The 16,229-nt window shown below is 41.7% G+C and overlaps 1 protein-coding gene across 1 annotated transcript in view; it reads left to right on the plus strand.

Annotated features, from left to right (window-relative positions):
- Nucleotides 1-16,229, plus strand: part of DLEC1 (DLEC1 cilia and flagella associated protein) — a 104,350-nt gene that overhangs the window by 31,627 nt on the left and 56,494 nt on the right. Inside the window, exons 5-8 of the mRNA XM_060022182.1 lie at nt 3,592-3,702; nt 5,230-5,423; nt 5,636-5,856; nt 6,665-6,743. Of these exons, the coding sequence (XP_059878165.1) occupies nt 3,592-3,702; nt 5,230-5,423; nt 5,636-5,856; nt 6,665-6,743 (605 nt within the window). The remainder of the gene's footprint in view (nt 1-3,591; nt 3,703-5,229; nt 5,424-5,635; nt 5,857-6,664; nt 6,744-16,229) is intronic.

Raw genomic sequence — 16,229 nt, forward strand, 5'->3', positions numbered from 1 at the left:
GGTGTAGATGACTTCCCCTCGGGTGTGGCTCTGAGTGTGAGGCCCCATGCTATGTCAGGTCTGCCCGCTCTGAGGCTCAGCCCCATTAGACAGTGAACACTCAGTGTAGAATCCATATCTCCTCCTGTTACCCCTTCTCTGCAGCAGAGTCGTGTAGCCGCCAGGCCCCCTCTCTCAGTCGTGGATTTAGGCAGAGATTATTGGTAGCAGATTCTCAGGAAGATTTATTGATTGCCTGACATCCACTGAGTCCTTGGAGTCTGTTACTGTCCCTGTCTTTGGTAGGATTCTTTTGGCTAAAGATCAGGGGAGATTAAGTAATTATTTGTTTGTTTATTTTTAAATTTATTTATTTTTGGCTGTGTTGGGTCTTCGTTTCTGTGCGAGGGCTTTCTCTAGTTGTGGCAAGCGGGGGCCACTCTTCATTGCGGTGCGCGGGCCTCTCACTATCGCGGCCTCTCCCGTTGTGTAGCACAGGCTCCAGACGCCCAGGCTCAGTAATTGTGGCTCACGGGCCCAGTTGCTCCGCGGCATGTGGGATCTTCCCGGACCAGGGCCCGAACCCGTGTCCCCTGCATCGGCAGGCAGATTCTCAACCACTGCGCCACAAGGGAAGGAAGCCCTTCTTTGTTTATTTTTTATGAAAGTGGAATAAAACATTGAGAACTGTGAAATGAACATCAGCCGGGAGAGTTTCCCAGTGACCTTCATTTTATGTTTTTACCCAAGATAATATTAAGTTGTAATCAGACATTATCTGCCCTGGTTTCTCAGCCTTCTGCTGGCAATGTTTCTCTTTTTGATTTCAAAAGTAGCAGAAGTAGAGACCTTAATCCAGTTCCCTGGACACCCCTCTGGTCTCTGCTTCTCAGGGCAGGGCGAGGTGACCCAAGAACACCTTTTATAACTTGGATGATTGATGGTAAGGACATTCCCCTGAAATATTTGTTATTTGAGGCACAGAAGCAGACTTTCTCTGTTTGCTGATACAAACGTCACATGGTGGAAAACATGCGTAAATTCTCCAGACAGAGGGAGAAAGATCAGAATTCAGCAGAACGTCCTGTGCTTTTGTTCCCTTCCCTTGCTGCTATCTTATTTATTTTTTATTTTTGGCCACATAGGGTCTTAGTTGCGGCATGCAGGCTCTTTCACCGTGGCATGCGGGCTTCTCTCTAGTTCTTCTCTCCAGTTGTGGCGTGCACGCAGGCCTAGTTGCCCCATGGCATGTGGGATCTTAGTTCCCTGACCAGGGATCGAACCCGAGTCCCCTACGTTGGAAGGCGGATTCTTTACCACTGAACCACCAGGGAAGTCCCAGCCTTGCTGCTATCTTATCTGTATTATCTTTTGGGGAATGGAGCAGCCAACCCCTGGCAGAGCCGTGCTCAGGAGCAGGGTCCATGTAGGAAGCCCACCCTTCCCAAGTGGAAGGAGATGGTCACAAGGCCAGTTCAGGGTGCCCAAAGCTCACCTGGTCCATGGACCAGGCCTGACGTGGAGAGAAACTTCCCAAAGACCTGATAAGAAACTGCCGCTCCCACCCCCAGACACAACACTGAACTGCCCACACCCTGGGGGAGGACCGTGGGAGTAATGGTATCCGAAGACAGAGGATACATCTCCTTGCAGCATGGCCTTTGCCCTTTATCTGGAAGCTTTATTTTATCTTTTAATATTTCAAATAGGCCATCACCAAAGTACTTGGGAACTGGGCTGGACTGTGTCAGTTGGCATTGCTGTCACTCCCTGGTGAGGTCTCTGTATTGCAGAGGAGGGGCCAGGGATCCACACGTTCCCAGAATGGACCTTTTACCTGTGGTTCCGGGATCGGTCACTGATGAGAGGCTCTTGGTGAGTTTTGGAAGGGGAGGCCTCTGTTCTTCAGAAGCAGTAGCAGGCAGATGACCGAGCAGCTGTGAGTTTCAGAGCAGAGTCCAGATCACGTCCTGAGAGCCCCCTGCTTCAGTGCTGCTGGCTGAAGTTGTTAATGATGAATTCCCTGACCTCTCTCCCACTTTGTAATCCTCTGCATTCAACAAGTGCCCTCCCGCCCTTTTTTGGCCGTGCCGCGTGACTTGTGGGATCTCAGTTTCCCAACCAGGGATTGAACCTGTGTCCTCGGCAGTGAAAGCACAGAGTCCTAACCACTGGACTGCCAGGGAATTCCCTTAACCCCTTTGTATACGGTATACATAGAGTAATTCCTGTTTTCCTTGTCGAAACTTGACTATTACAGTAATAGGCCAAATCTCAAAGTTCTTAAATTAACATATTTGATGGGAGAAACATGTGCTCTTCACTTGTCTCACCTGTACCTTTGGTTATAGGGAACCTCCGGAGGGAAAGGCCATTTAAAGGCACCATGTTGGTTAATGGAGCAAGCAGTAAAGTTTGAAAACTTTCAAGTCTTCCATTCACCCTGTTTACTCCTTAATTTTTATCAAAGTAGTCGTGTACATGGTTTAAAAAAAATCAAATTGTTCCTAATGAAATATAAAAAAGCCCCCACCTACGTATGTCATTACACATTTGTGCAAACCCATAGACTTCACAACACCAAGAGTGAACCCTAATGTAAACTGCGGGCTTCATGTGACAATGATGTGTCAGTGTAGGATCATCAGTTGTAACAAATGTACCATCCATGGGGGACGTTGATAATGGGGGAGGCTCTGCATGTGGTGGGGGGAAGTGGGTATTTGGGAAATCTCTGTACCTTCCCCTCAATTTTGCTGCAAACCTACCACTGCTCTAAAAATGTCTATTGAAAAATCCTCCACCTCACCTCTCCCAACTTCAGTCCACTTGTCAGAAATGGCCATTTTTAGCTCTAATTCTTCCGGAAACCTCTAGATAACACATCTTTTCTACTGTTTCCTGGCTCATCAACCATAGATAATATCAACTTCCCACTCTATTAAATGAGATTTCCTCTCATGTGTCTGCCAGTCGTTTGGGGGTTGGCTGATCTAGCTGGGCTTGGCTGGCTAGATCAGCGTCCAGCTGTGGGTCCAGCTGAACTTGGCTCCCTGCTGCAGGTTGGGCTCAGGTCTGCTCCACGTGGACTCCTGCTGGGGTCCAGGATGAAGGGGCAGGAGCTCTTCTCAGGATGATGGCAAAGGCACAGGAGGGAAGGCTCAGCTGCATGAGCACCTTTCAAAATCCTGCCAGCCTTTCATGGTCAAAGCACATCACATGGCCAAAGTCAAGGGTGAAGAAGTGGGCTCTGTCCCTAGTAGCAGGAACTAAACACTCACATGGCAGGGGGCATGGATACAGAGAAGAGTGAAGAATTGGGGCCACTCATCAATCTACCCTGTTTCTCCTAACTCTGTTTTGTTATAGACCTCTCTGCAAGTAACTGTATTTTAGCTCAAATCATACCACCACACAGCCTTGCCCAATGGTTGGCCTCTTTTAAGTGGCCAACTTAAATACTTGCTGGTTAGTTTCTTAAATCTCAAAATGACCACAGGGTTCTAAGAATTTTGTTAGGTGGTTTAGGCTTGGAGGATGAAGAAAGTTTGGGTGTAGTTTCTTTGACATCAGTGTGCCTTGAAACACCTTTTCTCATTCTCTTCTGTGTAGTGAAGACCATCTTCAGGTGGTGTGTGGACAACGAGTTGCTACAGAAGCATCATTTGATCTGCCCGAACGATTACTACAGCGATACAGTGCCCTTTTGCTCTGCACCTAAAGGTAATGCCTCTGTGCTCTCTTTGTGCTCTCTTCGAGCCTCTGATACCATTCCAGGGAAATTCTGTAGTAGTGGGACCACACCAGCCACCTTTGCTGCTATTTCCTTGTTCATAGATGTTTTTTTCCACTTTTCTTGAATTTGGTGGTGGCTCTTGGGAGGGTCAGCTCTGAGCGTGCCACTTCCTCGCTAGCTCCCTAACATGTACAAGATAAAAGTCTCAGCTCCTCAATGAGGAATCTGACTCTCTAGTCCGTTGCCCAACAACAAGATGTGAAAATGTTTAGAAATGGAGTTGAATGAACCAAGACAGGGAGGGTCTGAAGACATACGAGCCAGGGAGCAAGTTTCTGGTGGAGTCAGAACACGGACCTAGGGGTTCTGCATACCCCTTACAGGCCAAGAGCAACTTTGAGTGTGGAGGGAAGTTTGGGTAGGGAGGCGGAGAAGGATGTGTGTGTGATACTGGGCCAGTTTTCTGTGCTGTAGAGGCAAGATCTTCTGAAAATGAGTGGAGTGGGAGGCTGTGTTGTGGGCTTAAGCAGCAAGGTAGAGTTTCAGAAGAGCCGCCATGTAGATCCTGCGGCCAAACATCGGGATGGCGGCCTAGCGGTGCCAGGCTCCAAAGACGAGCTTGTCAGCAGCCCCAGTCAGTGGGACTCTGATGATCTCTGGGGGACCGGAGCTGAGAAGGCATTTGGGTTGGAAGGACTGGGATCCAGAGAATTGAGGGTGCTGACGAGGAAAGAGTTGCACTGACGGCCTGGGCCATGCAGAGAAGTGAGGCCAGAAAGAGGTAGCAGAACCAAGTGCCATGGGGTACTCGACCACTTAGTATTTTATTTTGTTTTATTTTATTTTTATTTTTATTATCATTTTTGGCCGCACTGTGTGGCATGCGGGATCTTAGTTCCCCGACCAGGGATGGAACCCGTGCCCCCTGCAGTGGAAGCATGGGGTCGCAACCACTGGACCGCCAGGGAAGTCCCAAGCCACTTAGTATTTTAAAGTTGGCTGGACACTCAGTATCTTAGGCAGCTCAGTAAGGATGGATTTAACATGTATTGAGGATTTACCTGGCACTGTGCTAGGAAATGTGATGGTACCAGTTTCATTGCATTCCTGCTAGCAATATTGAATGTTCTCATTTAACCTTTCGGAGATGATCTTATAGGTGTTAAAAAGCTAATACAAACTTTGATTTGTCATGTGAACCTTTTAAAAAGCATGTTCACATATGATGTACGTGTACATGCGTGTGCGTGACAACGGTCCACTCATGTTCTTGACCATGTTTGGCAACTGAACAAATACATGAACACTCTAGTCCTAAGTCTCGAGGATGCAGAGTAAGTTCCAGGAGTAATTGATACACTGCAGGGCAATTACATCTGGGGTAGGAAATATGAACATTTAGGGGGAAAAGAATACCAAGCTAATTGTGCCTTTGGTGGTTTCATTAAGTCATCTTGGAAGCGTCCACCTCGTCACCTTGGTATAGTAACTTATTTTTTTTCCTGGTGCTACAGGTGCCTTTGTCCCTGGATATTCAAAACTGACATTTAGTTTTGCGAAACGTTCTGTCCCAAAGATAGAGCTGACCAAGAAGCTTGCCTGCAGGAAGATGCCCTCTCAGTCTGAAGAGGAGACAGACTACACCATGGACAGCCTGACATGGGACTCATCTTTTAAGGGCAAACTCAGATCCAGAGCAACTGCCGAGGTGAATGCTGAAGCCTGTGAGTGTGTGGGCGGTGAGGCAGGGCGATGACAAGGGGGAAGGGGCTCCTGGTGACACACGACATTGTGATGAAGCCACAGCAAAATAGAGAGGAGGGTGTCCTTGGCCACCTGTGGATCATGAAGTCGGCAAGATATCAACACACACAGCCCCCCCGCTTGTCGTTGACACTATCCTTTTCTCGTGTTTCAAAGAAAACAGGTTCACCGAAGAATAAAAACTGGATGAACCATTTACGTGTGCCCCAGAGGCAGCTGGAGCGGCTTCTGCTCGCCAGGATGGAGAGTCGGAACCGCTTCCTGAAAAACCCTCGCTTTTTCCCTCCTAACACTCCGTTTGGAGGCATGTCTCTTCTCTTTCCTCCCAAGAAGTCAGCACTGATAGGAAAATTCCAGGATGGAGAGCTGGAAGAGAGGTGTGTTTTTTCCTGACTCGTATTCTCAGAAAATCTGACCCTGCAGAGGAAAACTCAGAAGGTCCTGAGTCTGCTTTGGCTTCTGGAGGATCCTAGACGTTTGGGGGCTGGGTGTCAGTGTCCGAATAGAGCAGGGCTTCGGGGCTGCCTTCAGGCGTGGCCTTTGGACACCCTCAGAGTCCTGGGTTGTGCTCTTCTGACCTGCCAGTCTTGAGGAATAGGGATTAGTGTTGGCTCTTGTTTATATCTGAATGGTCTGGATCAAATGGGAGACATTTCTATAGCCTTGTGCTCCTTACATTAAATTCATGTGTCTTGGATAATAAAAATGTTTAAAATCTGTGTAATGACAAATAATTAGTATAAATTGTGATGTTTCTTTAAGAGAGTGCCTTTGGCTATATTTCAATAATTGTCCGTATGAAGGGAATGAGTTGCTTCACTGGTTCATAATTTTAATGGACTTAAAACGATTAATGTTTCTTTATTAAATATCTTTTTATTAAGAAAAATCGGAAAAGATTTGCCAAGAAAACTAGCACCTATATTAAAAACCCAATTAACCTATTGGTGTTTAAGCTTCCAGAGTTTTTCCTCTGCATATTGAAAAGGAAATATGTAGATATATGTGTTTTCACAAAGATTTGATCTCGCTGTAAAGCTCTTTTGTGACCTGCTTTAACAACAACAAAAGCCAACAGATGACACATTGCCTATCTCTTTGATGGCTTGGATGTATTTCTTTTCCATGAATCAGTCACATGGATGAAACTAACAGCCTTTCTCACCCTTTCTTGTCCTCCCACAGTTGTGCTGATACTCCAGTGTTTCTAGCTAAGCCCTCAATCGCATTTTTCACAGATTATGAAATTGGACAAGTTTATGAGGTAGGACTCTGGTTTCTTTACACATCCCACTCTGCTTCCTTATTTTTAAAAGTCTTTGCTGTGAAATTTTAAAACCATACACACACACACACACACACACACACACACACACACACACACACACACACACACGCCATACACAAAACTAGGGAAAAGACTGTAAAGAACGCTGATGTGCCCATCACCCAGCTTCAACAGTTACCTACATTCTGCAAATCTGGTTTCATCTGTTATCCTCACAACTTCATGTATGTGTGTCTGTGTGCACATGCATTCACTGGAGTATTTTAAGGAAAAGCTTCGATAGCCTGTCATTCTTCAGTTAATACTTAAGTGAGTATCTCTAACAGATAAGGACTATTAAAGAATAACCATCATCATACCCAGCAATATTAACAGTGATTCCTTAATATCAACCAATATACATCCACATCTGATTTTTAGCTATTTATTTTTTTTAAAAAGTCAATTTATAATTGGTTTCTTTGAGTCAGAATTCAAACATTGCATTTGGTTAAAGTATCTCTTATTTCTCCCTTAGTTTATAATTGCTGCTCCATCCTTTTCTTTTTAAAAATGCCATTTATTTGTAGAAGAAACTGTAATTTCTTATATTCTGGATTTGGCTAATTGCTTTATTTTTTGTTTTTTTAGTTTAATTTTTATTTTATATTAGAGTACAGTCGATTTACAATGTTGTGTCAGTTTCAGGTGTACAGCAAAGTGATTCAGTTATACGTATACATATATACATTCTTTGTCAGATTCTTTTCCCATATAGGTTATTACAGAATACTGAGTAGAGTCCCCTGTGTTATACAGTAGGTCCTTGTTGATTATCTGTTTTATATGTAGTAATGTATATATGTTATATCCCAAACTCCTAATTTACCCCTCCTCCCACCTTTTCCCTTTGATAACCGTAAGTTTGTTTTCGAAGTCTGTGAGTCTGTTTCTGTTTTTATATAAGTTCATTTGTATCAATTTTTTTAGAATCCACCTGTAAGTGATACCATATGATATTTGTCTTTCTCTGTCTGACTTACTTCACTTAGTATGATAAACTTTAGGTCCATCCACATTGCTGCAAATGGCATTCTTTCATTCTTTTTTATGGCTGAGTCATATTTCATTCTATATAGGTACCATATCTTCTTTATCCATTCATCTGTTGATGGACATTTAGGTTGCTTTCATGTCTTTGCTATTGTAAATAGTGCTGCAGTGAACATTAGGGTGCATATATCTTTTCGAATTATGGTTTTCTCCGGATATATACCCAGCAGCAGGATTGGTGGATTATATGGTAGTTCTATTTAGTTTTAAGGAACCTCGATACTATTCTCCATAATGATATTACCAATTTACATTCCCACCAACAGTGTAGGAGGGTTCCCTTTTCTCCGCACCCTCTGCAGCTTTTATTGTTTATAGAGTTTTTGATGAAGTCCATTCTGACTGGTTGTAGTTTCGATTTGCATTTCTCTAATAATTAGTGATGTTGAACATCTTTTCATGTGCTTTTTGGCCATCTATATGTCTTCTTTGGAGAAATGTCTATTTAGATCTTCTGCCCATTTTTTTATTTGGTTGGTTTTTTTTTTATGTTGAGCTGCATGAGCTGTTTGTATATTTTGGAGATTAATCCCTTGTCGGTCTCATCATTTGCAAATATTTTCTCCCATTCTGTGGGTTATCTTTTTGTTTTGTTTATGGTTTCCTTTGCTGTGCAGAAGCTTTTAAGTTTAATTAGATCCCACTTGTTTATTTTTGTTTTTATTTCCATTACTCTAGGAGGTGGATTGAAAAAGATATTGCTGCAATTCATGTCAAAGAGTGTCCTGCCTGTGTTTTCCTCTAAGAGTTTTATAGTATCAGGCCTTACATTTAGGTCTTTAATCCATTTTGAGTTTATTTTTGTGTATGGTGTTAGAGAGTGTTCTAATTTCATTTTTTACCTGTAGCTGTCCATTTTTCCCAGCACCATTTATTGAAAAGACTGTCCTTTCTCCACTGTATGTTCTTGCCTCCCTTGTCATAGAGTAATTGACCATAGGTGTGTGGGTTTATTTCTGGGCTTTCTGTCCTGTTCATTGATCTATATTTCTGTTTTTGTGCCAATACCAAACTGTTTTGATTACTGTAGCTTTGTAGTATAGTCTGAAGTCAGGGAGTGTGATTCCTCCAGATCTGTTTTTCTTTTTCAGGATTGCTTTGGCTATTCAGGGTCTTTTGTGTCTCCATACAAATTGTAAAGTTTTTTGTTCTAATTCTGTGAAAAATGCCACTGGTAATTTAATAAGGATTGCATCGAATCTGTAGATTGCCTTAGGTAGTATAGTCATTTTGACAATATCGATTCTTCCAATCAAAGAACATGGTGTATCTTTCCATCTGTTTGTGTCATCTGCAATTTCTTTCATCAGTGTCCTATAGTTTTCAGAGTACAGGTCTTTTGCCTCCTTAGGCATGTTTATTCCTAGGTATTTTATTCTTTTTGATGTGATGGTAAATGGGATTGTTTCCTTAATTTCTCTTTCTGATCTTTTGTTGTTAGTGTATAGCAATGCAAGAGATTTCTGTGTAATAATTTTGTTTCCTGCAACCTTACCGAATTCACTGATGAGCTGTAGTAGTTTCCTGGTAGCATCTTTAGGCTCTTCTGTGTATCGTGTCATGTCATCTGCAAACAGTGACAGTTCTACTTCTTTGCCAATTTGGATTCCTTTTATTTCTTTTTCTTCTCTGATTGCCATGGCTAGGACTTCTAAAACTATGTTGAATAATGGTGGTGAGAATGGACCTCCTTGTCTTTTTCCTGATCTTAGGGGAAATGCTTTCAGTTTTCCGATGTTGAGTATGATGTTAGCTGTGGGTTTGTCATATGGCCTTTTTTATGTTGAGGTGAGTTCCCTCTATGCCCACTTTCTGGAAAGTCTTTATCATAAGTGAGTGTTGAATTTTGTCAGAAGCTTTTTCTGCATCTATTGTGATGATCATATGGTTTTTATTCTTCAATTTGTTGATGTGGTATATCACACTGACTGATTTGTGGGTATTGAAAAATCCTTGCATCCCTGGGATAAATCCCACTTGATCATGATGTATGATCCTTTTAATGTATTGTTGGATTTGGTTTGCTAGTATTTTGTTGATAATTTTTGCATCCATGTTCATCAGTGATTTTGGCCTGTAATTTTCTTTTTTTGTAGTATCTTTGTCTGGTTTTAGTATCAGGGTGATGGTGGCCTCATAGAATGAGTTTAGGAGTATTCCTTCCTCTGCAATTTTTTGGAAGAGTTTCAGAAGGACAGATGTTAAGTCTTTAAATGTTTGATAGAATTCTCCTGTGAAGCCTTCTGGTCCTGGACTTTTTTGTTTGTTGGAAGTTTTTAAACTACAGCTTCCATTTCAGTAATTGTGATTTGTCTGTTCATATTTTCTATTTCTTCCTGGTTCAGTCTTGGAAGGTTGTACCTTTCTAAGAAATTGTCCATTTCTTCTAGGTTGTCTATTTTATTGGCATATAGTTGCTTGTAGTAGTCTCTTATGATCCTTTGTGTTTCTGTGGTGTCCATCGTCACTTCTTCTTCATTTCTGATTTTATTGATTTGAGCCCTCTCCCTTTTTTTCTTGATGAGTCTGGTTAAAGGTTTATCAATTTTGTTTATCTTTTCAAAGAACTGACTTTTTTGTTTCATTGATCTTTTCTATTGTTCTCTTCATCTCTATTTCATTTATTTCTGCTCTGATCTTTATGATTTCTTTCCTTCAACTAACTTTGGTTTTTATTTTAAAAATTTTAATTAATTAATTAATTATTTTTTGGCTGTGTCGGGTCTTAGTTGTGGCACGTGGGGTCTTCGTTGCAGCATGTGGGATCTTTCATTGCAGTGCGTGGGATCTTCATTGTGGCGCACAGGCTTCTTTCTAGTTGTGGCATGCAGGTTTTCTCTCTCTAGTTGTGGCGCGTGGGCTCCAGGGTATGTGGGCTCTGTAGTTGTGGTGTGCGGGCTTAGTTGCCCTGCAGCATGTGGGATCTTAGTTCCCCAACCAGGAATCGCACCCGTGTCCTCTGCATTGGAAGGCAGTTTCTTTACCACTGGACCACTAGGGAAGTCCCTAACTTTGGGTTTTGCTTGTTCTTCTTTCTCTAGTTGCTTTAAGCACAACGTTAGGATGTTTATTTGAGATTTTTCTTCTTTCCTGAGGTAAGAGTGTATTGCTATAAACTTCCCTCTTAAAAGTGCTTTTGCTGCATCCCATAGGCTTTGGACCATTGTGTTTTCATTTTCTTTGGTCTCTAGGTAGTTCTTTATTTCCTCTTTGATTTCTTCAGTGATCTGTTGGTTGTTTAGTAACATATTGTTTAACCTCCATGTGTTTGTGTTTTTTAGTTTTTTTCTTGTCATTGATTTCTAATCTCATAGTGGAACAGCTGTACTTCTCTGTCTTTTCATTTTGTCTAACTTTCTGTGTTTGTGGCCTCCATTCCTCAGGCTGCAGGATTATAGTTCTTGCCTCTGGTGTCTGCCCCCTGGTGTGTGAAGTTGGTCCAGGTGCTTGTGCAGGCTTCCTGGTGGGAGGGACTGGTGCCTGCCCACTGGTGGGTGGAGCTGGGTCATATCCCTCTGGTGGGCTGGCTCGTGTCAAAATTTGTGTTTATAAGCAGCTGTGGGGTCAGGATGTCTTTAGGCAGCCTGTCTTCTGGTGGGTGGGCCTGTGTTCCCATCCTGTTGGTTGTTTGGCCTGAGATGTCCCAGTACTGGAGAAGTGCAGGCTGTTTGGTGATGTCTGGTCTCAGTGCCAAAATGGCAACCTCTGGGAGAGCTCACGCTGATGGGTATTCCCTGGGGCATCCGCCACCAGTGTCCTTGCCTCCACAGTGAGCCACAGCTGACCCCCACCTCCCCAGGAGACCCTCCAAGACCCACAGGTGGGTCTGGCCCAGGCTCCTATGGAGTTACTGCTTTGCCCTGAGTCCCAGTGCACGTGAAACCTTGTGTGCGCCCTCCAAGAGTGGAGTCTTTGTTTCCCCCAATCCTGTGGAGCTCCTGTACTCAAGCCCCACTGGCCTTCAAAGCCGAATGCTCTGGGGGCTCCTCCTCCTGATGCCAGATGCCCAGTCTGGGGAGCCTGGCGTGGGGCTTGGAACTCTTACTCCTATGGGAGAACCTTTGCAATATAATTATTTTCCACTTTGTGGGTTGCCCACCCAGTGGTTATGGGATTTGATTATATCAGAAAAGTGCCCCTCCTACCATCTCGTTGTGGCTTCTTTGTCTTTGGGTGCAGAATATCTTTTTTGGTAGGTTTGAGTTTTTTTGTTGATGGTTGTTCAGCAGTTAGTTGTGATTTTGGTGTTTTTGTGAGAGGAGTTGAACTGAAGTCCTTTTACTCTGCCTTCTTGTCTCAGTTTGACTCTCGCTAATTGCTTTATTTGGTGACATTAAACATATTCCTTTATCCTCCATGTATTTTATAAACTTGTCAGATGTAGAGGTTTGATTAGATTCATGTTCAAGTTTTTTTTAATTTTTAAATTTTTTTGGCAAGAATACTTCTTTGGTTGTGGTGTATATTTCTTGTTGAATCCCATCAGGAGAACGTGATACTCGGTTTTCCTATTATTGGTGATGAATGGCTTCAGGTTTTATGAGCCTAATTCATCCTTTATAAAGTTTTTATCAATGTTTTATTTAATGGTTTTAGTATCATTAGGTGATTGTTGCCTAGATCAATTTTTTTTAATTAGGGGTTATAAAACGGTGACTTCTAATTCTGTTATTCTTTCTGCATTTATTACCTGTGATTTCCTGTTTTTAAAAAAACTTTCCCTCAAACTTCTGTTTATATCCCCTCTTCCTTAAATTCTCCTTACCTCTATAGATAACTATTTCTATTAGTTTGGGTTCTTCCATTGTTTCTTTTTGGAATCATAAGCAAATATGTAGATATATATTTCAACCCTTTCTCCTTCTTACTGTCCACACCTTGCTTTTTTCACTTAACAGTATGTCTAGTGATTACTTCAAGAGCAATATGTAGAGACCTTTCTCATTCCTTTTCCTAGTTTCCCTCTTGCTGCTAGCCTCCTTCCATCCTGGGGAATCAGGTCAAGACCAAGCTTAGCAGTCACCAGTTCTGCTCACCATATGCAAAGACAGCTGTTCTTAATGATGACAGTCCCTTCACACACACATGGATTGTACTTTACAGTTTAAAGAGCACTTGCAAAGCCATAATTCTTTAGGAACTCTCATCCACCCATAGCAAAAGCAGACTAAGATGTCAGGCTTTTGGGCTAAATGTTAAAGAAAGCATTTTGTTTACTTCTTGAACTCAACAGTTATGTATTCTCTTTTGGACTTGTGTGCTTGGGATTTCTGTGTCTGGTCATCACATTTCAAAGACAGTTGGAAAAGTTGGCAGAGACTCAAGAGAAAGGGAGCTGAAATAATTTCAGTTTGGGCATGGAATGGGGCAAAGGGATGGCTGCCCAGGGACATACAAAAGCCATTTCTGTAGGACCTGCAGGTGTCCACTGTGGAGCCTGTAGATGAAGTGAGCTTAGGCTGCATAGGACCATCTTCCCCTCCTGTCTTTACTCTTCTGCGGCACAATTTTTTTTTTGAAAAGCTTCTTTATTAACACAAATTACTATTCTCTTTTTTCTTTTGTAAATTTTTACTTATTTATTTTTGGCTGTGTTGGGTCTTTGTTGCCATGCGCGGGCTTTCTCTAGTTGCGGTGAGCCAGGGCTACTCTTCCTTGTGGTGTGCAGGCTTCTCATTGCGGTGGCTTCTCTTGGTGCAGAGCACGGGCTCTAGGAGTGTGGGCTTCAGTAGTTGTGGCACGTGGGCTCAGTAGTTGTGGTTCATGAGCTGTAGAGCACAGGCTTAGTAGCTGTGGCACATGGGCTTAGTTGCTCCATGGCATGTGGGATCTTCCGGGACCAGGGCTCAAACCCTTGTCCCCTGCATTGGCAGGCAGATTCTTAACCACTGTGCCACCAGGGAAGTCCCTGTGACACAATTTTATTTATCTTCCCCACTAGATTGAAACCCACATGGGCAGGGGTTATTTCTAGGTTTATGTTAGCATTTTATTATTAGTGCTGGCATATAGTAGGTCCACTGACTGAATTACTTGAATACTTGAATATGGGTCTACCTCTTAGCCTTGCCTGCCCCTGATGCAAGGTAAATCAAGAACAAATGAAAGGGGCCTCATTTTACTAAAAAAAAAAAAAAAAAAAAGTGTGTGTGTATGTGTGTGTGTGTGTGTGTGTACTTCTCAAAGGGTTTGTTTGTGGGTCACCCACCTGGCAGATATGGGATTTGATTTTATCATGATTGCATCCCTCCTGCCGTCTTGTTGTGGCTTCTTTGTCTTTAGATGTAGGATATCTTTTTTGGTAGGTTCCAGCATTTTTTTGTCAATGATTGTTCAGCAGTTACTTGTGATTTGGGTGTTTTCATAAGAAGGGCTAAACTCACGTCCTTCTACTCTAACGTCTTGTCTGAGATCTTCCCAAGGGGTTTCGATAAGGTGGTGAATGACAGCTTACAGATGGTTTCGTAAGGTCACTAAATATGCAAAATGGTTAAATATAGAGGGAAACCTGCTGTATAAAAAATAAATTTAATTTAAAAAAATATATAGTGAAGTATATGTAAAATAATGTTAAAATTAATCAAAGCACAGCATAATGATTATGAGTAAGATCTGAGTACATATGGCTGGAAGAAGCCACTTACACTGCACAGAGAATCATACATAATTAGCACATTTCAGGGAAGGAGTTACAGTATCATTTTTTTTTTAACATCTTTATTGGGAACAGTATCATTTTTTTATAAACTTGTGTTGACACTGATGAAAACTTCTATTTATTTTTTAATTTGGGGAATTTTTGTTTTTATTGAAGTATAGTTTATTTATAACGTTGTGTTAATTTCTGATGTATAGCAAAGTGATTCAGTTATACATATATACATTCTTTTTTTAATATTCTTTTCCATTAAGGTTTATCATAGGATACTGAATATAGTTCTGTGTGCTGTACAGTAGGACCTTGTTGTTTATCCATTCCATATATAATAGCTTACATCTGCTAACCCCAATCTCTGACTCCATCCGTCCCCCTCCCCCCTCCCCCTTGGCAACCACAAGTTTGTTCTCTATGTCCATAACTCTGTTTCTGTTTCATAGATAGGTTCATTTGTGTCATAATTTGGATTCCATATGTAAGTGATGTCATATGGTATTTGCCTTTCTCTTTGTGGCTTACTTCACTTAGTATGATAATCTCACGTTGCTGCAAATGGCATTATTTTGCTCTTTTTTTATGGCTGAGTAATAATCCATTGTATATGCACACCACATCTTCTTTATCCATTCCTCTGTCGATGGACATTTAGGTTATTTCCATGTCTTGGCTATTGTGAATAGTGCTGCTATGAACACAGGGGTGCACGAATCTTTTTGGATTAGAGTTTTGTTTGGATACATGCCCAGGAGTGGGATTGCTGGTAATTCTATTTTTAGTTTTCTCAAGAACATTCCGTACTATTTTCAGTAGTGGCTGTACCAACTTACATTCCCTCCAGCAGTGTAGGAGAGTTCCTTCTTCTCCACATCCTCTCCAGCATTCGTTATTTGTAGAGTTTTTAACGGTGACCATTCTGACTGGTGTGAGGTGGTACCTCACTGTAGTTTTGATTTGCATTTCTCTAATAATTAGCGATGTTGAGCATCTTTTCATGTACCTCTTGGCCATTTGTATTTCTTACTTGGAGAAATGTCTATTTAGGTCTTCTGCCCATTTTTTGATTGGGTTCTTTTTTGTTGTTAAGTTGTATGAGCTGTTTGTATATTTTGGAAGTTAATCTTGTATCCTGCTACCTTGCTGAATTTGTTTATCAGTTCTAGTAGTTTTTGTGTGGAGTTGCTAGGGTTTTCTATATATAGAATCATGTCATCTGCATATAATGACAGTTTTACCTCTTCTCTGTCAATTTGGATACCTTTTATTTCTTTTTCTTGTCTGATTGCTGTGGCAAGGACTTCCAATACTATATTGAATAGAAATGATGAGAGTGGGCATCCTTGTCTAGTTCCAGATTTTAGTGGGAAGTCTTTCAGCTTTTCACCATCGAGTATTATACTGGCTGTAGGTTTGTCATAAATAGCTTTTATTGTGTTGAGATATGTTCCCTCTCTACCCATTTTGTTAAGAGTTTTTATCATGAATGGATGTAGTATTTTGCCAAATGCTTTTTCTGCATCTATTGAGATGATAATGTGGTTTTTGTCTTTTGTTTCTGTGGGTATCACATTGATTGATTTGCATATGTTGAACCATTCTTGTGAGCTTGTGATGAATCCCACTTGATCGTGGTGTATGATCTTTTTTATGTGTTGTTGGATTTGGTTTGCTAATATTTTCTAATATTTGCTAATATTTTTTGAGAATTTTCGCAT

Source organism: Delphinus delphis, chromosome 10 (genome assembly GCF_949987515.2).
Source record: "Delphinus delphis chromosome 10, mDelDel1.2, whole genome shotgun sequence".
NCBI classification, from domain to species: domain Eukaryota; kingdom Metazoa; phylum Chordata; class Mammalia; order Artiodactyla; family Delphinidae; genus Delphinus; species Delphinus delphis.